The sequence below is a fragment of the Oncorhynchus clarkii genome, chromosome 11 (genome assembly GCF_045791955.1).
Source record: "Oncorhynchus clarkii lewisi isolate Uvic-CL-2024 chromosome 11, UVic_Ocla_1.0, whole genome shotgun sequence".
Lineage (NCBI taxonomy): Eukaryota > Metazoa > Chordata > Actinopteri > Salmoniformes > Salmonidae > Oncorhynchus > Oncorhynchus clarkii.
The window spans coordinates 19,990,120-20,016,492 of record NC_092157.1 but is presented as its reverse complement, the minus strand read 5'-3'; the positions used below and the strand labels follow the sequence as shown (position 1 = coordinate 20,016,492).

The following is a 26,373-nucleotide window of genomic DNA, read 5'->3' as shown; positions in this document are numbered from 1 at the left end:
TTTGTCCTTCCCTGACATGTCGTCGAGGACGAAGGACAGTTCTAGGACAAAGCAAGAACAGCACAATGAGATTTTGCGTTTGCCCTGACGTCGAGACATTACAGTATTCTTTAAGGTTGTGTTTGTCTGTTTGGTCTCTTGTTTGATTCCTGGTGATGTTTTCTGTTACCATGTTTACACTGGTTTAATTAGCAGAAGGACCTCTCCTCCTTCCTCTGTCTGTCACACCGTGTGTTTGTGTGTGTTAACGTGAATGTGTGTGTGTGTGTGTGTGTGGTGTGTGTGTGTGCGTGCGTGCGTGTGTGTTAACATGTTTACGTGTTTGTGTGTTTGGATCTAGTTCAGATGTGACAGCTAGCAGGTTTTGTTTCATCCAGCTGCTCAAACCAACCCCCTCCTGACCCCTCATCTCCTCTCCTCCTTCTCCCCCTCCATACTCTCCACTAATTAACAAAGGGAAATTAACCAAGTCCTTCTTGTTTTTCCTCCCTTCGTGTGATGCCAAGCACTAGACGTCACACACACAGGAACACACTTACACACACATGGGCACACACACACACTCATACACTGTACAGTACACACATGGACTCTAATTCTCAACAACTTAATAACAAGTACTTGCCTCAACACCTCCCTCCCGCTATCTCCTCCTGTGTAGTGGACGGTAGCTGGTCGTGCTGGTCTGGCTGGTCTAAGTGTTCAGTGACGTGTGGAGGGGGACACTATATGAGGACGCGCACCTGCAACAACCCCCCACCAGCCTACGGAGGAGATATCTGTCTGGGACTGCACACTGAAGAGGCTCTCTGTAACACACAATCATGTCCAGGTACACACACACATACGTAGGCATGCACACACACACACAATCACACAGACCATCAGTTTTCTCTGTGTATTCAGCAGCCCAGTAATCTGATGTGGTTATGTTTTGTCTCCAGAGAGTTGGTCTAACTGGTCTGAATGGTCCCAGTGTGACAGTGCTGGCTCCCAGCTGCGTGTCCGTCACTGTGACATCCTGTTCCCTACTGGAAACCAGTGTTCAGGAAACCACACCGAGACCAGGGCCTGCCCACCTGACTCCAACTTTATACCAGGTAATACACACATACGTACTGATAAACACACACACATACAAACACACACACGCACACATTTATGCATGCACACACACACACACATTCACACACATTCACACAAATACACGCACACACACACATGCATAGACCAGATAGTATTTATGTGTATCCAGACAGTATCCATTGACAGTGTGTAATGTGAGACACACCAGAACATTGATTTCTACTACACCACTGGATAATTAGACCTCTTTCTCTCTCTCTGAGTTCTGAGGCTCAGTCAAACACACCCATTGATGTCTTCAACAATGATGTGTTCTACATAGTATCAATGGACACAATGCTACTCGAGTTACCAGAGCCGAATAGATTTTATACCGCAGAATGCTTTAGACTAACTAACACTTAGCAACCAATAAAACATTATTATTTCTTCAAAACTGCTCCAGTGATATGACAGTAGCCTATGCTAGGTGATAAGTGTGAGTACACTCTTAGAAAAAAGGGTTCCAATACTACAGAACTGGAAGATGGCAACTCCCCCATCTTATAAATATTGGGTGAGGGATGTGTTGTGCTCTCTGAAACTAGAAAAAATTCAATTCAATTCACGTGGGAACCCCAAACTGTTTGATGAGGCTTGGTCTCCATTCCGGTCTTACTTTAAACAGTCCATCCTCTGATGGCATTCCAATTAATACTAAAATAAGTCTGTGACTTAAGGGTTGGGGGAGTCTCTCTCTGTGTTTTTGCTGGGGGGGGATTAAGATCCATGTGCTTATTGATTGTGGTCCGCAGATGCCTTGTTCATCTTGCCCAGGCAGAGACTGAAGTGTGAGCTTGTTTTTCCCAGTTATTTTTACATTTTGTTCACGCCTACATGAATAATAATTTTTTATTTTTTATTTTAAAGCATTGTAAACTTTTTTTTTTGTCCAGTGGATGGTCGGTCTGTGGCCATGACTGTCTGTGAGTGGTTGCATTTCTCCACCCTTATCCCTTGACTGTTTACAGGAACAATGGTGAGATGTTTGCCCTGTCCCTGTACTATAGATTGCCCCTTTAACCTCTGTAGCCTTCTGCCCGGTGTGTTTAACTTGTCTAAAGTATGGTATCTTTAAAGCTATTTTTTTATTTGTATTTTTATTTGTATTTTTATTTTTTTTTTTCTAGTTGAGTATATTATTTATATTGCTTTGTCTTGTCTGTATGTGTGTATGTTCAAAACTTAATAAACAGAGTTTAAAAAAAAAAAAAAAGAATTATAAAGGGCAGGGTGACAGCTGAGGAGAAAGGCACCTGACGACAGACATCACAAATATCAGGACCTGTGAACGAACAAGATAGTATTTCACGATTATCTTTCAGCATTTGGTACTTAACTGTGCTGGCTCCTGGAATGTGGGCAGAAAGCAGGTAAACTCTGAGTAATTAAACAAGCATTTTATAATGTTAAAAAAAAAAAAAAAAAAAAGGGTTCCAAAAGAGTTCTACCTGGAACCTAAAAGGTTTCTGTCTGGAACCAAAAAGGGTTCTCTTATGGGGGCAGCCAAAGAACCCTTTTTGGTTCCAGATAGAAACCTTTTTGGTTCCAGGTAGAACTCTTTTGGGTTCCATGTAGAACCCTTTACACAGAGGAACCCCAAATAGTTCTACCTCGAACTCAAAAGGGACTCTACCTGGAACAAAAAAAAAAAGGTTATTCGAATGGTTCTCATATGGGGACAGCTGATTAACCCTTTTAGGTTCTAGATAGCATCTTTTTTTTCTAAGAGTGTACACTTTATCTTTCTGAAACACCAGTTTGTCTTTAGTTCCTTATCACTCATCTGTTTTAATGGGAATGCCACTCGATTAAGGGTCGTTAGTAGGGTTGTGTACTTCATTTCCCGTAATGAGGCCAGATACACTAATTATCATACAGTACTTATCATAAAACTCTTCAGGTGTCTAGTGATGGGCTTTATCATCCTCTGGTTCATTCTCAATATAATGTTCAAAGACCTCAACATTATCTATACAGTTTTGTCAAGGGAACAAGTGTGTTCTTCTGTTCAGCATCTCTTTTAATTTTTTATTTTACAGAAGTCTCCATTGCTCGTTCAAGTCAGGAGGAGAGAAGATGCGGAGGTATGACTGTGTATGGGTTTAATGTAGTGTTTAATGTAGTGTGATAGTGTAATAATGTAGTGTGATATTTAATGTAGTATGAAAGTGTGATAATGTAGTCTGGTAATGCGATGATGTAGTGTGATAATGTAGTGTGCTAGTGTAATGTAGTGTGACATTTAATGTAGTGTGAAAGTATGATAATGTAGTGTGGCAGTGTGATAATGTAGTGTGTTTGCGTGATAATGTAGTGTGGCAGTGTAATAATGTTGTGTGATAGTGTGGTAGTGTGATAATGTGGTGTGCTAGTGTGTTAATGTAGTTTGATATTTGATGTAGTGTGAAGGTGTGATAATATAGTGTGCTATTTGTTGGTATCAATAATGAATTCGTCCACACTTTTTAATGTGACATCAATCACTGCGCAGTCAACTTATTTTGACCATTGAAAACATTTTTCTCTCTCTTTTTCCCTTCTCCAGATTTCAACCTGTTCCATATGATTGCTGTAGGCCTGAGTAGTTCTATCATGGGTTGTTTGGTCACTTTACTAGTGTACACCTACTGCCAGCGCTACCAGCAGCAGTCTCACGATGCTACGGTCATCCACCCCATCTCAGCAGCACCACTCAACACCTCCATCACCAACCACATCAACAAACTGGACAAATATGACTCGGTGGAGGCCATTAAGGTTTGTATACTATCACACTCTGTGGCCTTCTAGAACATTCCAGGCTCACCTATACCTCTGGGCTGGTCTATAGTACTGTAGCTTTTTGTACTTGTGTGTGTGTGGTCCTGCGTCTACTCTGTGTGACTGCACTGTTCTGTGTCTATAGCCATATATAGCCATACACTGCTTTCTCATAAGTTACTAACAACATACATCACAATATGCATACTGTAAGTTACTTATATGTAGTGAATAGGTTCCAGGTCTTCATTCTAAAATAGATGTTTAAAATCAGTGGATCATCCTGGTTTAACTCAATAATAAATCAATAATATTAGTTAGTTATATTATCTCTGAGATTACTCTTGACACAAGGCTTGGTTTTGGAAAGACTTAGTTTAGAATTCTATGTAGTCAGGGGGCTAAGCAGTTGAGACACTATTTTATGTGAGTTAGCATATCGTGTGGACAGAGAGCTAGCTTTCAGAAGAGTATAAATGACTGAACAGACACGCCATCTAAAGTGAATGGAGTCTCTGACGCAGATCTAGAATGCAGTTTCCATAGCAGAATAAAGATTTGAAAAGTATCCATCTATCATGTAATTAGTGTCTGGTGTGTGAGCATAATCTAGTTTGCAGTTACGGATAGAGGATAATATGAATATGGACAATGCTCGTTTGGCTAAGTGAAAAACTCTAAAAGAGCCATTTAAAAAAAATTCAAAGCGTATTATTCCTCAGTCTTTACTCTTATTTTAATGGCTGGGTTGTACAGCTGAATATACATATTCTAAAAGTGAGAAGAGTGATTCTGTCATTTCATTTTGTATTGTAGGAGAAAGAAGAACACCTGGCACTATAATTCCTAAAGCTTCGTTCTTTGTTTGATTAAAATAATATCTTTATCATCCAGGTGAGCTCGGAAAGATTTTGCTCTAGAGCGCCGTTGAGACAAAGGCAGTGAGTGAGTGTAGCTGAAAGAATGCCATTTTTGATGATTCAGTGATGTGTCCTTTCTTATGGAGGGCATAGAATGACCATGTAGTCCCCTGCACCTACAGTAGCACAGACCACCTGTCTTCCTCAATGGGTACAGTAGAACTTAGTCGTCCATTGTGGCTCCAGTGAGGATGACTGTTGCCCGTTCCTCTGCTCCCGCAGCCCGATGTGTCCGTACTCTTGACCCTGGACGAACCCGGCATGCGTCAGCCTCTGTCTGCTAACATGGCCGTGTCCATGCGTGGCCTGGAGATTTTCTACTAACTTTCTACTGACCTCTGACCTCTACAACATCCCGCCTCTTGACTCTCCTCCTAGCCTATCAGCAACCTCCTTCCTCTTCCTCCCCACCGCGCCCCCACTTCCTGTGGCGCTTCTGTGTGCGGCAGGTTGGGGTAGACTCAGTTTCTCTCTCATTGCTCGGAAATCCCATTATTTCATATTCATCCCATAGGGCAAGAGGAAGGCAACTGCGGTCTTCAAGAGCCGTAATGTCTGCTGGTTTTCTCTTCTCTCTTTGGCACTTAATCAGTTAGTCAGTAGCTTTGGTGCTTTTAAGGATAGGTCATCCCTCTTCTATCACTCTTCACTTTGGTCAGGTTCTTAATTGATCAATTGGTTGATTGATCAGAGAGTGCACTCGCCTGGTCTCTCAGGTCTCGATCAGAAGGAAATGATGAAAACAAGCAGACATTGAGGCTCCTGAGGACCAGATTTGCCCCCCACCCTGCCATAGGACTACCCATAGACTTGTGAGAAGGCAGTGTATTTTCCACTCATCTCTTTCCGTTCTAAAACGTCCACCATGTTCTGACTCTTCTCATTTGCATGTGTTTGTTTTTCCCTTTTCTGTCTTTCTCTGTCTTATTAGCTCTGTTTGGCTTTCTAATGATGGGTTACCATGGAGAAAAGGGAACTCGTAACTCATTCTGTTTTCTCCGTAGCTGTCCTCTTTCTTTTTTATGCCACCCCACTGTTCAACAGATTTTGTTTACTCCACTAAAAACACTCCCTAATCACTCTTTAGCCAATTAAGCACAGTTAAGGAAGAAAGGCAGAGTAGACGAAGTCTGAGAACAGCTGGTTAATGGTTGAGGGCAGCCATGGGGCCACTGGCAGAGATACAAGAAATTACTGTTTCAGACAGATTTCGACTTTTGAGAATGTATATTTTGTTCCATTTTAGACATGGAAATTGACTTTAGACTCAACCAATAACACATGATTCGATCTTTAAGTTATGTTTGTCGCCTCTGTGTGCAAGCCATTTAAATGCGAGACAGAATAATAGTATGTGTGTTTGTGCTCAGCACTCACAACCCTATCAGGTGGTATACGGATCCATCAATCAAGAACAAACGCAGCATCATCAAGTGCTGAATTATGTCGCCTCCAGGGGCTTTCAGAATGCACTTAGCCAAGACAATAAGACAGAGGGGCGCACGCACATCAATTTAGCAAACTGCTGAGGTTGTACTGAGCGCAGGGTGCTTAACTCACATAAATGTATGGTATCTCCATAGAACCACAGAGAAGGGTACTACAGAGATACCCTGTGGCCCTTATTTTCTGACTCACTTTTCTTTCTTCATTTTTTTTCTTTGATTAATATTTTTTGAAATTGAACTCGTCCTCAGGGATTTGGAGATGTGAAAGCCATGAAAGCTGCTGATGTAGAGACATTAGAGAGGAGATCAATGGACATATGGTTTCTCATCATAATGCACCAGCTCAGTGGTTATCATTTTGCCAGCCTGTTGTTGTTAGTGCTTTGGCCTTGCTCATTGAAATGCTTTATTCATGTAGGGACCTCCTGTTGATTTGTATATTGTCGTCTCATAAACGCTACCAAGGTTTATTTTTCTGTTTGACGTATTCCTTTTACCTTGCACTCTCCCATCTAGACTGAATCATTATTTGATCCTTACAATACAGTTGACACTGACACATCTCTCTCTTCCTCTCTCCATCTCCCCTCTCTTGCTCTCGCTCTCTTCCTATTCTCTCTCTGTCCTTCACAGGCTTTCAATAAGAACAACCTGATTCTGGAGGAAAGAAATAAGTACTTCAACCCCCAGCTAGCTGGGAAAACATACACCAACGCATACTTCACGGACCTTAACACTTACGATGACTATTAACCCTTCGTTGGGCTACAGCACCGGGGATACACACCCTTGTGCAGACAACAACCCCACTCCACTCGCTTTGACTATGTCATATTTTTTTCTGCTTTGTGGTTTCTAATGTAATTTGTGACATTTTATGTGGGACCCTCCTACTCTGGGACACTTAGGCAGCTGCCATTCAATCAAATTACAGCCAGACAGTGACAGTCAAAGGGACATGCCCACTTTACTTTCCTTCAGGTGCTCTGATGGGGTTCACTGGGAATGTTCAACTTCGGAAAAACAAAAAACAACAAGATCCTGACTTGACTCTCAAACATGGAGACAACTGGAATTTCATTTTTTTCATGGAAGGAATGGAAAAAAAGTTTAAAAAATAAATAAAAAATATATAAAAAAGATCTATATATATATAAATATATATATAAAAACTTAAAGAGCTGTCTGAATGGGATGGATCCCTCTTTGATTTCCTGTGAATTATCTGATTCCAGAACTGTGTCTGTTCTGGGGGAAGAAAACCACCTAACTGCTTTGCATGAATTCATCTGACGTGTTTTTTCTGTCGCTCTGTTCAGTTTTGCATGGTTGGTCACATGCCACTCCACTGGTATGTAGTCCAATAACTGTTCCGTCTAGAGAGAGGCTATACGGACATACCTGGTGCCCAAATTGTTGACGTATGTCGCGCAGCTGAGAGTCGAGTGAAGACAAACGGATTCAGTTCAGTCAGTTGTCCTGATGAGCCCTTCCCAGCTAGCTAGTTTGCTTGTGGCTAGAAACTTCAGCAAGAATTTAAAACTTGTCTGCCGAAGTTGGGATTTGGGAGTGTTCAGAATCATTCCATTTTTATAATAATAATAAATAAATCATGGAGACGTAATGCCGTAACTGTAGATTTACGGTGCTTTAGCTGTCATCCTGGCTTGATATTAGCTACACTATCTAGCTACTTCCTTCTCCTAACTGCGGCAAGCGGGAGCGAAGAACACTACCCCGTGTTGTGTTGCCGGCTTGTAGCGCAAACTCTCCCAAATGAGCAGTGGACTGTAATCACTGTGACATCCAGATGGTTACTACCAATATTAGTAGCACGTTATCCCATTCAAAATAAAATCAAGTGACATGGTTAAGGTCATTTGCACCATCTTGTCGTTATGTTACCTAATTGGCATGTCATTGGCATGACATCCAGATGGTGACCAATAGCCTACAACTACTTTCTCCCTCGCCCATCAAAATAAACACAACTTTCTTTTACAAGTTGTAACTAGCGCCATGCTGCTGCTGCTAGCTAGCCAGCATAAACTATCTAATGGGGAAGGGCTCATCAGGATGACTGACTGAACCGAAATCATTAGTCTCCACTGGACTCTCAGCTGCACAATATATGTCATCAATTTGGGCACCAGATGTGTCTGTATAGCCACTCCCCTTCATCTGCTGTGCTAGGGTCCTACAGCGTACCCCAAATGGGGTGGCCTTAGTGATGCCTGATGAATTTGACCCAACTACTATGCTCAACGTTAGATAGTCACGTGCTTAGCGTACCCAGGGTAGCTGTCACTCAATGGCTACCCAATTTTAGACTTTTGTTAAACCGATCTAGTGCTTTTAACCATCTACCTGTGACAGCTATCGATCAGAATGTAGATATTTTAGAGATGTGACCATATTTCTTTATCTTACAGGGCTGGCGTCAGTTTAGCAGTTAGCAATGGTTGAGATATCAGTGTACAATCTTTTTTGCTTTTTGTTGATGTTATTGTACAGTGAGCTCATTTAGAAGCATATATATATGTCTCTGTAGCTTTTATAGGTCCATTTACTCAATGTCAGTGTTAAAAATAATAATTTTCTTTGTTTTTGCGAAGAAGTAATGAGTTCATGCAAGTAGATTGGATAAATTTGAAAGAAAGAATGGTCAGGAATATGTAACTAGATCATGCTTAAGCTGTCGTCATAGAGGAGATCGGGGGCAATTGTAACACTTTTTATATTTTACTCTATTGCTCAGAGACAACCTGAGCTAGGCCAGTCATTTTTATATATCAGAAACTAACATTTGTCTCCTAATCATTCATACCATTTATATGTCTGTACATAAGATGGTCAGATCCCAATATAGATTTTAATCAGAAAAGTCCTGTGTCAGGGGCAATTGTAACAGTGGCAGGGGTCAAATGTAACACCTAAAAAATAACCCAAATAACATGATAAATTATCATATTATCAGAGACATATGTAATGATTTTGCAATAAATATACATATTCTATGTAAGTAATCAATATTTACAGTAACACCCTGTGCATGGCCATTCAGTTAATCTCCAAACCTCTTGAATAGTCTGATAGTGCCCAGATTATATATTTTTACAATTAAATGGCACTCTACATAGGATCCAATGTTAGTTACTATTTGTATAATTATTTTAAAGGTTGAGTAAGTAAGAATTTTCTCCACAAATGTACCAACATTTATATTATGCCGTATGTAAATAGTTTATGATTAGTGAATGCCATAATGTAGTTACTTTGTTAGATGCTTCTCCCTATTAGCTGCAATCTTCTTTTTTTCAAAGCCATTTTAGCGATCACCCTAGCTGTTCGGTCTGAAAACATTTACAAATCATGGGAATTTGTCACACTATGATGTCGACTCCTTCCGAGGCACGTGTTGATAGGCAACCCCCCTGCACTTGCCATGGCAGGCCTGCTCCCTCCATGCTTAAAGCCAGTGTGAGAAACGTGCTAACCAGCATTTGTGCAATGAAACTAAACAAATACGTCACTCAAAACAAATACAAAACTGATTTGCTAAATTCAAGATAGTGATGTTGGACAAAGCAAGGAGTGAACTTCAAAAACGTAATATAGTTTCATTGGAATTTGCAGTTGTTGTTAGTAAGTAAGGAATCCGCTACCTTTGACATCACTTGTTTTCATAAGTTGTCTTCTTGGCTCAGGGTAATTTTAACATTGCATTGCAATTACCCCAAACCCTAGCAGCCATGACAAAACCTCATGTGCCTAACAAAAGACAACAATAGTGACACATGTCAATCATGTCAATGGTGAGCCAACATATAGTAATGCAAATGATGCTAGTTTGAATTCTTGAACATTAATTCTCAGGACAGTATAAGAAAAAGACAGCTGCTGGAAAACAAAGACTTTCACCCCTAAACAAACATTTGCCAATAAAGTGTGAAAATAGTGAGATATTTGGCTTTTCAAGCAGGGAGAAAACCTAAATGGACACGTGCTGAGGGATTTTGAATCATTCTAGCTGATTTCTGTGTGGAGAAATTCAAGGTGTTACAGTTGCCACTGGTCTCCCCTACTTTGTATAGTTTTTATAATTTTGGAATTCATAATTTTGAAACTGTTTGTTCACAATTGTTGATTTGGCTGTGTGGCTTAATGAATTGATTCTGTCTGGGGTTATAGTAACGGACATGGAGATAGTGCTTTACAAACATCCTTCTCCAGAACCTGAAGTGGTACTTTTCAAGGTGTAATATCTCTGTTTTGTTTAAAGATGATGTACATCTATAACTGAGTGAAATATTCAGTATGTTGGTTTCTTCAATGTTTTCAATTGTAACTAACTATTTTTTTTATATGTTTGCTTGTTTTATTGTGCATAAATTAAAAACCGCTTGGTACACTTCAGGGTTGTCATAGTCTACACTAACTAACAGAAACACACTCTAACATCAAAGAAAAATACTTACTGTAGGGAGAGCTACGTGAATCACTCAAGACCACGGTAACAGACTCTTTTAGCCTTTACAAGAGTCTGTTAACAAGTCCATAGTGATGAATGACATCAGTAGCAATGGAAGGATACATGAAGGATACAGATGCAGAGAGGGGGTGGTTAGGTCTAATGGATCTATATGACGTGGCGAAGCGCAGCAGTGTTATTCTCCATCAACCTTCAACCTGACGGGCCATCTGTGTGCAAAGGGTAATGGAGTGTGTGTGCATGTGCGTGTGTGTGCGTGCAGGTCCGTGTGTGAGTGTGTTATTAATCATCACCGTCAGTGGGCCCAAAAGGGTGAGAGTGCTGATCCAGCCAGAATGGAAGGATTCTGGCCCAGGAGAATCAATCTCAGTTTACCTTGACTCCACTTTACCTCTGAGAGAGATGGAGCTGGGGACCTGGGGGCCCTACAGAACTCTGGCTGCACTTTTCGGGTGCCTGGAGGATTGCTAAGTGTGTGTGTGTGTGTGTGTGTGTGTGTGTGTGTGTGTGTGTGTGTGTGTGTGTGTGTGTGTGTGTGTGTGTGTGTGTGTGTGTGTGTGTGTGTGTGTGTGTGTGTGTGTGTGTGTGTGTGTGTGTGTGTGTGTGTGTGTGTGTGTGTGTGTGCGTGCGTGCGTGCGTGCGTTGTATAGACATCCTTGCTTCTCATGAAACTGCAGAGCTACACCCACTCTCTCAAATACACTGATGGGCTGCTGAGTGCATGTTGTAATTAGCTATGGCTATTTGCCCCCTACATCAACCTTGATCAGTGTTATTACTTGATGCAGAAACATACAAACACGCACACACACAGATCTACAGGTACAAGAACACTGTTGGAGCTTTCCTCAGCAATTCCATTTCTCACAATAGCCTGCCTTCTCCCTTGGCTCTTGGACGGTATGATCTATGTTGCACTTAGTCATTCAGACACGTGTGGCATTCCCCCTCTCAGCCGCTGACATTAGCCCTTGGGACAATGGATGACTTACCCACACTGACATTTGGCTATGTCTCACTCAGAGAGAAGTTCACACAAGTCTCTGCCTCATATTGTGCCTTACTACATACATCAGACCATGCATAAGAGGATACCAATGAACACCATACTCTTCTATGTCTGTCTCTATCTCAACTTTCTCAGCAACACTAAATACACTAGATGGTAGGTACTCTGTTAGATGGATTACACACCTGTATCCCTTACGTCTCATTTAGCCAGTTTAGCACTTTTAGAATGTATTATTGTCTGCCACAGAGAAGTGTGTGTGCGTGTGCGCACATGTCTGCCGCTGTGTCATGTTACACTCTGTAATCTGCCAATTAGTGTGTCTACAGAGGCCGGTGAGTGACAAACAGGGCAAGTGAGTGACATTGTTCCTGTCACAGACTGACAGAGCGTGGATGTTCCATTAAGCCCTACTCCTCCCTTGGGAGTTCTTCTCTCTCATTCACATTTACATCAGAACAGTCCGGAACACCTCCTCAGACACTCAGATCTTTCCTTTCCACCGGCCCATTCATTCTAACAGGACCAATAAGAATGTTTCACTTCAAAGTTCCGTAGCAACAAAAGGGTTGGTTCTAATTGGGGCGGCAGGTAGCCTAGTGGTTAGAGCGTTGGGCCAGTAACCAAAAGGGTTGGTTCTAATTGGGGCGGCAGGTAGCCTAGTGGTTAGAGCGTTGGGCCAGTAACCAAAAGGGTTGGTTCTAATTGGGGCGGCAGGTAGCCTAGTGGTTAGAGCGTTGGGCCAGTAACCAAAAGGGTTGGTTCTAATTGGGGCGGCAGGTAGCCTAGTGGTTAGAGCGTTGGGCCAGTAACCAAAAGGGTTGGTTCTAATTGGGGCGGCAGGTAGCCTAGTGGTTAGAGCGTTGGGCCAGTAACCAAAAGGGTTGGTTCTAATTGGGGCGGCAGGTAGCCTAGTGGTTAGAGCGTTGGGCCAGTAACCAAAAGGTTGCTGGATTGATTCCCTGATCTGACAAGGTAAAAATCTGTTGTTCTACCCCTGAACAAGGCAGTTAACCTCCCGGGGAACAGTGGGTTATCATTGTAAATAAGAATTTGTTTGTAACTGACTTGCCTAGTTAAATAAATAATAATTAATGTTGCAATAGTTGACCTGTCAAATTGGAGAGCAAATGTAGGAGCCTTTTGAAGCTGTATTTGAGTGGGGAAAAGACAGGCTGTTATTTTGTTGCAGATCAGATGGAGTCTCAGAGCCGGATAAGAGTAAGTGTAACCATGTGGGTCTGAGTCTGGTGATGCCCACATCATTCAACCTGGAGAGAAAACAGGACAGTCTCACTCTAGAGTAAACACACACACACCCACACCCACACACCACACACACACCAGACTGTCTGCATCCCAGAAATCCAGACCACATGTCAGCCACATGTCCACCAGAGTCTGCAAGAGCCCTCTTCTCCCTACAAGAGCCCTCTTCTCTTTCTCTCTCTCTCCCCACCCTCTCTCGCACACACACAAACACACACACACACACATACACATACACACACACACACACACACACACACACACACACACACACACACACACACACACACACACACACACACACACACCTTACTTAGATTTTTTTTTAAACATGTTATCTCATTATACATACAGCCACATTAGCAGTTCAGCATGCAGACAGCCTGAGAAGTCAAAGGGTCATACGTGACAGAATTAGAGTCGTATTAGAGGGATGTGCTTTTGCATCTGAAACAGACACAGTGGGCATAGCAACATTAGACTGTGCTTCACCCCGCTGAGGATATCCATGAATATTTATTCATGTGAAGTGGGTACTCTTCCTAAATTGCACGGCTTATCTATAGCTGCTATCACTGTGACACAGTGCCAATGTTAGACCCTACTAATTCACCTAGAAATTCATGTGAGTGTAGGAGGGTGAGGGGGTTGACAAAACACTTGATTTTAGGACTCTATCAAACTGCGATCGTGCTGAATACAGATGAGGGCTAGGTTATGCAATGAAATAGTCCTACTGTTTTGCTTCTGTTACTGTGTGGATACTGTTGCCTGTTTCCATAAAGGGGTTAGCTGACAACGTCACAAAAAATGATGTGTGCTCTTCAAATGGGTGTTGTTGTGATTCTGGATGGTCAGATAGCTAGCAACAATGATAAGAAGCTACCATGTGGTTATTCATAAGTGGCTCGTTTCAGCTCATTTGATCTTGTTCTTGATACCATGTTTGGTTTTGAGTTGTTTTGACTGGGACATCATTCTAATATGGCTAAATGTTGCTAGCTAGTTAGCTAACCAATAACTGTAACAATGTATTTGAGAGAAAAGTGTAAATTGTGCCACTTCATATATGTTTTCAATAAACATTGGAGAAGAAATACAGTTTACATGTTATCAACAATCTAAGCCAACCTTGTCTGTTTTGCCCCATAGCTGCACAGACATTGGTTTTGTTACTAAACAACCAACCCATCAACAGTGGTGTAAAATACTTAAGTAAAAATACTTGAAAGTACTACTTAAGTAGTTTTTTGGGGTATCTGGACTTTACTTTACTATTTATATTTTTGAAAACTTTTACTTTTACTTCACTACATTCCTAAAGAAAATAATGTACTTTTTACTCCATACATTTTCCCTGATACCCAAAAGTACTCGTTACTTTTTGAATGCTTAACAGGACAGGAAAATGGTCCAATTCACACACTTATCAAGTTAACATCCCTGGTCATACCTACTGCCTCTGATCTGGCGGATTCACTAAACACACATGCTTTATTTGTAATGATGTCTGAGTGTTGGAGTGTGCTCCTGGCACTCCGTAAATAAATAAAAAACAAGAAAATGATGCCTTCTGGTTTTCTTTATATAAGGAATTTGAAATTATTATACTTTTGCTTTTGATACTTCAGTATATTTTAGCAATTACATTTACTTTTGATACTTAAGTATATTTAAAACCAAATACTTTTAGAATTTTACTCAAGTAGTATTTTACTAGTTGACCTTCACTTTTACTTGAGTAATATTCTATTAAGGTATCTTGATTTTTTACTCAAGTAGGATAATTGGGTACTTTTTCCACCACTGCCCGTCTACCATCCCCCCGAAGATAGGCTGTATGCCAGTCTCTGGACAATATCTCCTGGGTTCACTCAAGCTACAGCTGTTTGAGTCTCTCTGGAAAGAGGGTAAAAGGTAGAGAGAAGGGGGTGAAAGAGAGAGGGAGAGGAGGGGTGATGAGAGAGAGCTTGTCCAACTCCAACTTCACCTTACTGACAGCTGTTACCAATGTCCCTTACCAAGATGGTGGATATGACTGTGGTCCAGTTTCCTGTGACCTTCATAGAAAGCCCTCTATCCCCAGCGGCAACTCCCTCCTCCCACTTCCTCTCTGTCCAATGGGGAGCAACAAAAAGGGTCTGGTCTGCCAGCAGAGCTAAGGGAGATCTGGGTAGGGAGATAGACAGGGCCCTGGCTGGATCTTAACGGGTTCTCTCTGTCAACTGGGAATAGATGTCACCATAGATGTTCTACGCCAGCTGGGGGATTGATCAGCACCATGGAAATCTATGCCAATGGAGGATACACATTGCCAACTGGAGGATAGGATTGACAGATATTACCATAGAAATCCATGCCAGTTGGAGGATAGGATAGATGCCACCATAGATGTCAACCCAAGACATCTGGTCCTCCAGGTGCCGCCACAGTTCCAGAGTACAGCTGCAGGAAGGCACAGGATGCAGAGGGGGTGCAATTTCCTCCGTAACACCCCCCAGTTAAAAATGTATTAAACTTATCAGGTACAACAACACTCCCCTTAGAAACCCAGCTCATTCAACTCGTTGAAAGCTGTTACTGATGTGACTTGCCAAGATGGCTGATGCCACTGGGGTCCAGGTTTCTGTGACCTTCAATGGGAGTCCTCTATCTAAATTACTCACCTTCACTATCACTCCTTTCTTTCTCTTCTATCCTCTCTTCTATCCTCTCTCCTCCCTTGCCAGAATTTTTACCTTTATAGGAAGACCTCTATCATCTACCTTACTTTCAAGTCTCCCTCTCTCCCTCTCATCCTCTCCCTCTCCCTTTCTCCTCTCTGTGCCAGATTCCCCACAAAAAGGTTCTGATTCTATTCATCTTCACCAGCTGCGCTGGGCCTATTCCCCTCATTCATATTCCCCTTTCCCTCTCTGTGTCAGAGCAGGGAGATATGGCTCACAACAGTTCAGATTCAGAAAAACTTTAATGTCCTCAAAGAGGCAATTCATCTTGCAGCAGTCATAAAACATATCACATCTAAAAATGTAAAATAAATAGCAAAGGATATTTACAAGCAAATAGGCAGGGTAAGTGCAGTTTCATAGTGCAAGTGCTAAGTGCAATTAGTCCTACATTTGGAATAAAATAGTACTTGGACCTATTTTTTTTAACCTTAGGTAGTCTGTACCTACGTCCAGAGGGAAGGAGCTGGAATTCATGGTGGGGTGGATGGGAAGAGTCAACCACTATTTTATTCTCCTTAAGGAGGTCTCTGCCCAGGTAGAGAGATTATTTTTTCCACAAGTCCTGACTATCTTGCCCAACCTATTTTCCTGCAACCATGATATTCCCAAACCAGCAGGTCAAGCAGTTGGACAGAATGCTCTCAATGAATTATTTATAAAAGAGAATGGGGATGCATAATAAATACAAATACGAAAGTATACAGTATGTATAGTACTGGTGAAAGAACACTGCCCTGTGGCGTTCCAACTGAAGTAGTGCGCACCTCAGAGAGTGTGTTGCCAACTCGTACCTGCTGAGACCTATCAGTTAGGAAGTTGGTGATCCATGTGATAAGCATGGCATCAAGTCTGAAGTCTCCTCTCAGTCTGTCCGCGAGGACTAACGGATTGATTGTGTTAAATGCAGAGGAGAAATCTGCAAACATGATACGCACATGGGTTTCACTGCCCTCCAAATGCATGTACACCAGATGTAAGAGCGAAAGGATGGCATCATCTGTCCCTCTCTCTGACCGGTATGCAAACTGGAGGGGGTCAGGAAGGTGTTTGGTGGTGTTGATTATGTATGCCTTGATGATCTTTTCAAGAGATTTCATCAAGAGAGAGGTAAGAGCGACAGGTCTGTAATCATTTGATACAGATGGATGAGAGGTTTTTGGGACAGGTACAACAGTAGATTTTTTCCATAGAGATGGAATTTCCAATGTATCCAGGGACCGCTGAAAGAGAGAGAAAAAGACACCTGAGTGGAACAGCGTTTCAAGACACATGTTATCAGGCCCCGGTCTCTTTCGTGCTCCAGTGCTTTCGAATACTCTTTGTATGACTTCCTCATCGATGACAAGCACGCTCTTGGTTGCCATGACATCCTCCTCCAGACAGGCCAGGGGAGCGGGGGAGACGACTGTTTCAAAGAGGGTGAAGAACTTGTTTAGTTCATTGGCTGTAGAGAGGCACACCCTCTCGTCCAGGCAGGGATCGATACGTTGCCTACCTTTGAAGGGGGCATTTGCCATATTCTTAACGTCCAGTCTGGCAGACCGAGAGTCTCCCTGTAACATTATCTGTTGCACCTTACCCTTGTCCTGGCATCTTTTCAGTCTCCTGAGGGGGAAAAGGCGTTGTTGTGCCCACTTCACTACTTTCTTGGTGTGTTTGGACCACTCAGACTCACCTTATGCAGTAGTGTAACGGGCTTTGCTGCTTGGGCTTTGCTGCTGGGTGTGCTCTGAATAAATTGAATTCAACCACTGAAAACCCTCCCACTTGCTGGCCAACAGATTTTCTTGTGGAGTTTTTATTCAATAGGATTTTCAGTACATCATTCTTTAGCCATCCTTTTATAAACGGTATCATTTGAATTTTGTTGGCAAACTCACTGGACTACATCGAGAGAACAGGATATTCAAAATATTAGCCTGATAAAGGTTGTAGAATTATTAGGGAATTAAGTCAAGGTCAGAATACACTGGCTTGCAGGGTACCTTGCTGACACTGGCTTGTCCCCATGACCAAGTTCAAGGTCAGAATATGCATAGAGAGAAAAGTGCATAAAAGGAGAATAAAATTATATTTATGCGGGTGTAACTTGGGTCTGAATAAACCCCCTAGCGAGAGAGGACTGTGTTTGGCTAGCAATGTTTCTGCAGACTACCACGATGGCAGAGTTTGTTAAACAAATCCCGACCCGTTTGGCCGGAGGAAGGAGTCTGGGTAGACAGGCAAATCCTCGGTAGGGATGGTGCCAGGTTTCATTTAGGTGTCGTTTGGCAAACTCCACGCAGGCCTTTACTTCCTTCTAGTCACTCTACCATAAAGGCCTGATTGGTAGAGTGCTGCAGAGATGGTTGTCCTTTTGGAAGGTTCTCCCATCTCCACAGAGGACCTCTGGAGCTCTGTCAGAGTGACCATTGGGTTCTTGCTCACCTCCTTGACCAATGCCCTTCTCCCCCGATTGCTCAGTTTGGCCGGGCGGCCAGCTCTAGGCCAGCTTCAGCTCCAAACTTCGTCAACTTAAGAATGATGGAGGCCACTGTGTTCTTGGGGACCTTCAATTTTGGTACCCTTCCCCAGATATGTGCTTTGACACAATCTTGGTTTTTGCTCTGACATGCACTGTCAACTGTGGGACCTTATATAGACAGGTGTGTGCCTTTCCAAATCATGTCCAATCAATTGAATTTACCACAGGTAGACTCCAGTCAAGTTGTAGAAAGATCTGAAGGAGGATCAATGGAAACAGGGTGCACCTGAGCTCAATTTCGAGTCTCATAGCAAAGGGTCTGAACACCTATTTAAAAAATGTTGCAGTTGTCTTTGGTCCTATTTTCCTCTGTGTGGGAGAGGTTCTGTAAAGTTCTAGAATGAGATGACATCATCTGTGATTCCAGGTGAGTTCTGGTTTCAGCCCTACAGGTGAAGTCATGTTAAATGGAACACAGAACCACCCATGGCACGTGCTCAGTCAGTCTTATTTAAAGGTGAAAGGTTGTTTCTCACTTACAGTCTACATGAACCCACCATCATAATGGATACAAAACAGTGTTGCCATACACTGTGAAGCTGTGTGCGTGTGTGTGTATCTATATGCGTGCGTGCATGCATGCAGGCATGCATGTGTGCGTGTTGTTGTGTGTGTGAGTGAAACATATACAGTTGAAGTCGGAAGTTTACATACACTCAGGCTGGAGTCATTAAAACTCATTTTTCAACCACTCCACAAATGTATTGTTAAAAAACTATAGTTCTGGCTAGTCGGTTAGGACATCTACTTTGTGCATGACACAATTAATTTTTCCAACAATTGTTTACAGACAGATTACTTATAATTCACTGTATCACAATTCCAGTGGGTCAGAGGTTTACATACACTAAGTTGACTGTGCCTTTAAACAGCTTGGAAAATTCCAGAAAATGATGTCATGGCTTTAGAAGCTTCTGATAGGCTAATTGATATCATTTGAATCAATTGGAGGTGTGCCTGTGGATGTATTTAAAGGTCTACCTTCAAGCTCAGTGCCTCTTTGCTTGACATCATGGAAAAATCAAAAGAAATCAGCCAAGACCAGCTTAGACCTCCACAAGTCTGGTTCATCCTTGGGAGAAATTTCCAAACGCCTGACGGTACCACGTTCATCTGTACAAACAACAGTACGCAAATATAAACACCATGGGACCACGCAGCCGTCATACCGCTCAGGAAGGAGACGCGTTCTGTCTCCTAGAGATGAACGTACTTTGGTGCAAAAAGTGCAAATCAATCCCAGAACAACAGCAAAGGACCTTGTGAAGATGCTGGAGGAAACGGGTACAAAAGTATCTTTATCCACAGTAAAACAAGTATTTTAACGACATAACCTGAAAGACTGCTCAGCAAGGAAGAAGCCACTGCTCCAAAACCGCCATAAAAAAGCCAGATTACGGTGGGGACAAAGATCACACTTTTTGGAGAAATGTCCTCTGGTCTGATGAAACACAAATAGAACTGTTGGGCCATAATAACCATTGTTATGTTGAGGAAAAAGGGGGAGGCTTGCAAGCCGTAGAACACCATCCCAACCTTGAAGCACAGGGGGCGGCAGCATCATGTTGTGGGGGTGCTTTGCTGCAGGAGGGACTGGTGCACTTCACAACATAGATGGCATCATGAGAATGGAAAATGACGTGGATTTAGTGAAGCAACATCTCAAGACATCAGTCAGGAAGTTAAAGTTTGGTTTCAAATGGGTCTTCCAAATGGACAATGATCCCAAGCATACTTCCAAAGTTGTGACAAAATGGCTTAAGGACAACAAAGTCAAGGTATTGGAGTGGCCATCACAAAGCCCTGACCTCAATCCCATAGAATATTTGTGTACAGTACTGAAAAAGCGTGTGCGCGCAAGGAGGCCTACAAACCTGACTCAGTTACATCAACTCTGTCAGGAGAAATGGGCCAAAATTCACCCAACTTATTATGGGAAGCTTGTGGAAGGCTACCCGAAACATTTGAGTCCAAATACTAATTGAGTGTATGTAAACTTCTGACCCTGTCACGCCCTGACCTTGGTTATCTTTGTTTTTCTTTATTATTTTTGGTTAGGTGAGGGTGTGACGAGGCTGATATACAGTGGGGCAAAAAAGTATTTAGTCAGCCACCAATTGTGCAAGTTCTCCCACTTAAAAAGATGAGAGAGGCCTGTAATTTTCATCATAGGTACACTTAAACTATGACAGACAAAATGAGGAAAAAAATCCAGAAAATCACATTGTAGGATTTTGAATGAATTTATTTGCAAATTATGGTGGAAAATAAGTATTTGGTCACCTACAAACAAGCAAGATTTCTGGCTCACACAGACCTGTAACTTCTTCTTTAAGAGGCTCCTCTGTCCTCCACTCGTTACCTGTATTAATGGCACCTGTTTGAACTTGTTATCCGTATAAAAGACACCTGTCCACAACCTCAAACAGTCACACTCCAAACTCCACTATGGCCAAGAACATAGAGCTGTCAAATGACACCAGAAACAACATTGTAGACCTGCACCAGTCTGGGAAGACTGAATCTGCAATAGGTAAGCAGCTTGGTTTGAAGAAATCAACTGTGGGAGCAATTATTAGGAAATGGAAGACATACAAGACCACTGATAATCTCCCTCGATCTGGGGCGCCACGCAAGATCTCACCCCGTGGGGTCAAAATGATCACAAGAGCGGTGAGCAAAAATCCCAGAACCACACGGGGGGACCTAGTGAATGACCTGCAGAGAGCTCGAACCAAAGTAACAAAGCCTACCATCAGTAACACACTACGCCGCCAGGGACTCAAATCCTGCAGTGCCAGACGTGTCACCCTGCTTAAGCCAGTACATGTCCAGGCCCGTCTGAAGTTTGCTAGAGAGCATTTGGATGATCCAGAAGAAGATTGGGAGAATGTCATATGGTCAGATGAAACCAAAATATAACTTTTTGGTAAAAACTCAACTCGTCGTGTTTGGAGGACAAAGAATGCATCCAAAGAACACCATACCTACTGTGAAGCATGGGGGTGGAAACATCATGCTTTGGGGCTGTTTTTCTGCAACGGGAACAGGACGACTGATCCGTGTAAAGGAAAGAATGAATGGGGCCATGTATCGTGAGATTTTGAGTGAAAACCTCCTTCCATCAGCAAGGGCATTGAAGATGAAACGTGGCTGGGTCTTTCAGCATGACAATGATCCCAAACACACTGCCCGGGCAACGAAGGAGTGGCTTCGTAAGAAGCATTTCAAGGTCCTGGAGTGGCCTAGCCAGTCTTCCAAATCTCAACCCCATAGAAAATCTTTGGAGGGAGTTGAAACTCCGTGTTGCCCAGCAACAGCCCCAAAACATTACTGCTCTAGAGGAGATCGGCATGGAGAAATGGGCCAAAATACTAGCAACAGTGTGTGAAAACCTTGTGAAGACTTACAGAAAACGTCTGACCTCTGTCATTGCCAACAAAGGGTATATAACAAAGTATTGAGATACATTTTTGGTATTGACCAAATACTTATTTTCCACCATAATTTGCAAATAAATTCATTAAAAATCCTACAATGTGATTTTCTGGATTTTCTTTTCTTCATTTTGTCTGTCATAGTGTACCAAGTGTGCCTATGATGAAAATTACAGGCCTCTCTCATCTTTTTAAGTGGGAGAACTTGCACAATTGGTGGCTGACTAAATGCAGTTTATCGTTGTCTCTGATTGGGAACCATTTTTAGGTAGCCATATTCCTTGGTTTATCTGTGGGTTATTGTCTATGAGTGGTTGCATGTCAGCACTCATTGTATTAGCTTCACGTTCGTTTTGTATCGTTTGTTAAGTGTTCTTCATTTATTAAAAGAAGATGTATTCATAACACGCTTCGCCTTGGTCTCCTCGTTACGACGAACGTGACGGACCCACTGGGAATGTGATGAAATAAAGAAATGCTGGAATAAATCATTATCTCTACTCATTATTCTGACATTTCACATTCTTAAAATAAAGTGGTGATCCTAACTGACCTAAGACACAGAATTTGTACTTGGATTAAATGTCAGGAATTGTGAAATACTGTGATTAAATGTATTTGGCTGAGGTGTATGTAAAATTCCGACTTCAACTGGACACGGAACACATACTTGTTCAACGGTCTATTATGCAGGAATTAAAGCTTCCATTTAGAAATATGAAGAAAGGTATTTTGTAGTTTTAGAAGCAGTATTTTCAGTATGCGCCATAGAGAATAGTCCTCTCTGAGTCATGGTTTGTCTGGGTGATTAATGGCAGCACTCAAAGTGGGCACTTAAACACTACAGGGATTGGTGCCCATAAGAAAATTGATTACCTTTAAAGATGAGAAAGATGGAGACAGAGACTATCATAACGATGGGGAATCTGTTTAACTCTGCAATCATTACGCTACAGAAAAGTAATCATTGCACTTGGTAGGACTGAACGCAGCACTATTAATGTCCCATTTAAGTGATTGTGAAAAGTTCTAAGTAAAGTACAGGTTTTGTTCATTTTCTAAAACGCCCCCAACCTCTGGTGCATCTGATTGGATAACGTGTGCAATTTGGTCATGAGAAAATTACAGAATTACCCAGTCTTATGAATTACCCTGTTATAATTATGTATGGGATCCATTAATTACTGTAATGTTGGTCAAATATACAGTAGAGTTGGATTTAATAACACACCATTCATTCTCCCGTAAGCTCTCATTCTTGTCTAATCAAGGCTTGCTCCTGATGTTTTCCAGAGCATTTATACCAGATATTGGTTGTACTTGTTGTTTGGTATGACAACAACAAAGGAGTCGACTAAAACTAAAGCAGAAACACACTGGTATCCAGGCTAATGCCAAAGAAGGAGAGATGTGACTGTCATTGTTGTCTTTAAAGTTAAATCCGGAATGTTTATGTTTCAACATTCTGCGTGTTACCCTTCTATTTCCCGCTCACTGATAACCCCTGTAACCCCGTGATGATCCAAACATCATCTGTGACAAATGATCCCAATCTGCCTGCATTAAAACTACTGGCAGGCAAGTGTAACATAAAACCACCGTCTGCTGCGTTCAAACTGCCAGATTAATACAAAGGTCAAATGCAGAATCGCTAACCTTCCCAAATGAGTGTTATTACCCCTCGACAACGGGTGATAGTTTGTCAACATGCCCCTCCACACAGCCATTACAAATGGTGCCTTTCACCTCCAAAACCTTCAACCAAACTCAACAAATATCAGCTATGAAGCTAAATTTCTCACAACGGCGTATAGAAATCAGTTTGTCCTGCTTTGCAAGGGGAAACTCCTCCTCAATGAGCTATCTTTTATTATTTTATTAGTGGTTAATGTCCTGGTGTGGAGAGAGGGCTCTGATAGAGGAGGGTGTGAGTGATGGGGGTAATTAAGATAAGGGTTGTCCTATCTCACCCTGCGCTTCAACCTTCACCACACCTTTAAGGACTCTTCATCAGAGGGCAAACTGAGACAGATTAATGCTTAAAGATGTTAAATAGTCAGCCCTTTGTGATTACTCATAATATGGCTTTATTCATGGGTTTGGGGATTCAGGGTTTTACAAATGGCAGAGAAAGGATGAAGGAAGTTCATACTGTATGTTAATAATTTGGGGTTAATTGATTAGCAGCAAACTGCCCACCATGTAAGCACCAAACATATATTTTTTTAAATGTTGCTGAGAATATGTTGGCAAGTTGAATACACGGCTCTGGGTAGGAGTAATATGTTCTTCCTCACAGGAAAAATACATCTTGATAGTCTGAAGTTAATAGTAATTTCTTGTTCACTGAATCAAATGTTTGTACATCCTTCAATGATTATGTTCTTTCTCCGTCAGACGTGTGGGTTGTTCACTGTGTGTGTTTCCTGCTGGTCTCAGAGATGTGCAAGGCAGTCTGATACCTCACTGAACAGAGACAGAAAACCCTCAGCGAGATGAGATTTTATACCTGCTGTGTCTCAAACCAGGGTTAGATCTAACTACAGGGTAGACAGCTCTAACTACAGGGTAGACAGGCACCAATGACGCGCGTATGTACACACACCCACTCGCGCACACACGTGGCAGCGTAGCCTAGTGGTTAGAGCGTTGGACTAGTAACCGAAAGGTTGCAAGATCGAATCCCCGAGCTGACATGGTACAAATCTGTCGTTCTGCCCCTGAACAAGGCAGTTAACCCACTGTTCCTAGGCCGTCATTGAAAATAAGAATTTGTTCTTAACTGACTTGCCTAGTTAAATAAAGGTAAAATAAAATAAAGGTACACACATTACACACACACGCAGCACTCCTGCAATGTTCAGGAGTGGTGGCCTCAAACAGATGTAAGAAACCATTTAGTGCTGACTCAACTAGTCTATTCACAGACCTACGATGGGCATTTATACATGTACTGTATATGGAAAAAAGAAATGTTCATGTGGGTATATGTGTGTGTTTGTGGTGCCAGTACACTGTGCTGACAGAGGTGGGAGGTCTAACATAGGTGTGCTAAGCAACAGCGGGAAGTGAAATCTTGTTCAGACTGAGGGGAGAGAAGAGGAAGGAGAGAGACTAAGAGAGACAGATTATTCTGGGGTTTTAGACAAGTAAACACCTCTGAAAACCAGCCGGGGGTCCTGTGAGTTCATTAGATTGATGCTCTGAAGCCTTCCTCTCTCGCTCTCATTTTCTCTCTTTTTCTCTCTTTCTGTCCTCCTACATTGACTAACTGTGTTTTGGGGTCGGGCAGGTCCAGAAGGGTTGAAAATAATTCTGGTTCAGATGAGATTAAGTTTGTCTCTGCTTGCCGTCACCAGGACCGGCCCCAGGCATAAGCGGCATATGCGACTACTTAGGGCCCCGCGACCTCTAGGTTTTGATGCACCCGTACTGACCTCGCCTTCTGGATGATAACGGGGTGAACAATCTGTGGCTCGGGTGTTTGATGTCCGCTGTTGCACCTTCTTCACCCCACTGTGTGTGTGGGTGGACCATTTCAGATGGTCAGTGATGTGTATGCAGAGGAACTTGCAGTCCTATCAATGTGAATAGGGGCGTGCTCTCTCTGTTGTCTTCTGAAGTCTACGATCAGCTCCTTCTTTTTGTTGATGTTGAGGGAGAGGTTATTTTCCTGGCACCACTCCGCCAGGGCCCTCACCTCCTCCCTGTATGCTGTCTCGTCATTGTTGGTAATCTGACCTACTACTGTGTCGTCTGCAAACTTGATGATTGAGTTGGAGGCGTGCATGGCCACGCAGTCATGGGTGAACAGGGAGTACAGGGAGTACTTGTCGGGCCCCTGTGTTGAGGATCAGCGTAGTGTTGTTTCCTACCTTCACCACCTGCGGTCGGCCCGTCAGGAAGTCCACGACCCAGTTGCACAGGGCTGGGTTCATTGTTTATTTACTAACTAAATGATAACACAGGGTACACACACACAGTATAGGTTATTGATTAGAAACTTAATACGATGAAATCAGTTCCCTAGTGGACTAACTACAACATGACTGCTTGTTTATTAAAAGAGGGAGGAAGGAGAAAGGGAGGAAGAAAGCAAGATAACACTTATACACTTGTAACTATGCTCACAGTAATCCTAATACTTTGCGTCAAATACTTCCTGTTTGAGTTTCAGCCTATAGGAAGGGAGGAGTGGAGTCGTGATCTGATTTGCCGAAGGGAGGGTGGGGAGGGTCTTGTAGCCATCCCGAAAGGGAGAGTAACAATGGTTGAGAGTTCTTGTAGTGCAAGTACTACAGGCAATGTGTTGATAGAACTTTGGTCCACAAAGTCCAGTGCAGTTCCCTGAGGGCCGTCTTGGTATTGGCTTGAGGGGAAATACAGTGCCTTGCGAAAGTATTCGGCCCCCTTGAACTTTGCGACCTTTTGCCACATTTCAGGCTTCAAACATAAAGATATAAAAGTGTATTTTTTTGTGAAGAATCAACAACAAGTGGGACACAATCATGAAGTGGAAAGACATTTATTGGATATTTCAAACTTTTTTAACAAATCAAAAACTGAAAAATTGGGCGTGCAAAATTATTCAGCCCCTTTACTTTCAGTGCAGCACACTCTCTCCAGAAGTTCAGTGAGGATCTCTGAATGATCCAAT

The 26,373-nt window shown here is 42.4% G+C and overlaps 1 protein-coding gene across 2 annotated transcripts in view; it reads left to right on the top strand.

Annotated features, from left to right (window-relative positions):
* LOC139420340 (sema domain, seven thrombospondin repeats (type 1 and type 1-like), transmembrane domain (TM) and short cytoplasmic domain, (semaphorin) 5A) overlaps positions 1 to 7,396 on the top strand; it is a 185,538-nt gene extending 178,142 nt beyond the window's left edge. For both annotated transcript variants that reach the window (XM_071170334.1, XM_071170335.1), the window contains 5 exons: positions 662 to 832; positions 945 to 1,100; positions 3,168 to 3,212; positions 3,674 to 3,885; positions 6,890 to 7,396. In XM_071170334.1, the coding sequence (XP_071026435.1) occupies positions 662 to 832; positions 945 to 1,100; positions 3,168 to 3,212; positions 3,674 to 3,885; positions 6,890 to 7,009 (704 nt within the window). In that variant the 3' untranslated portion in view covers positions 7,010 to 7,396. The remainder of the gene's footprint in view (positions 1 to 661; positions 833 to 944; positions 1,101 to 3,167; positions 3,213 to 3,673; positions 3,886 to 6,889) is intronic.
* The last annotated feature ends 18,977 nt before the right edge of the window (positions 7,397 to 26,373 follow it).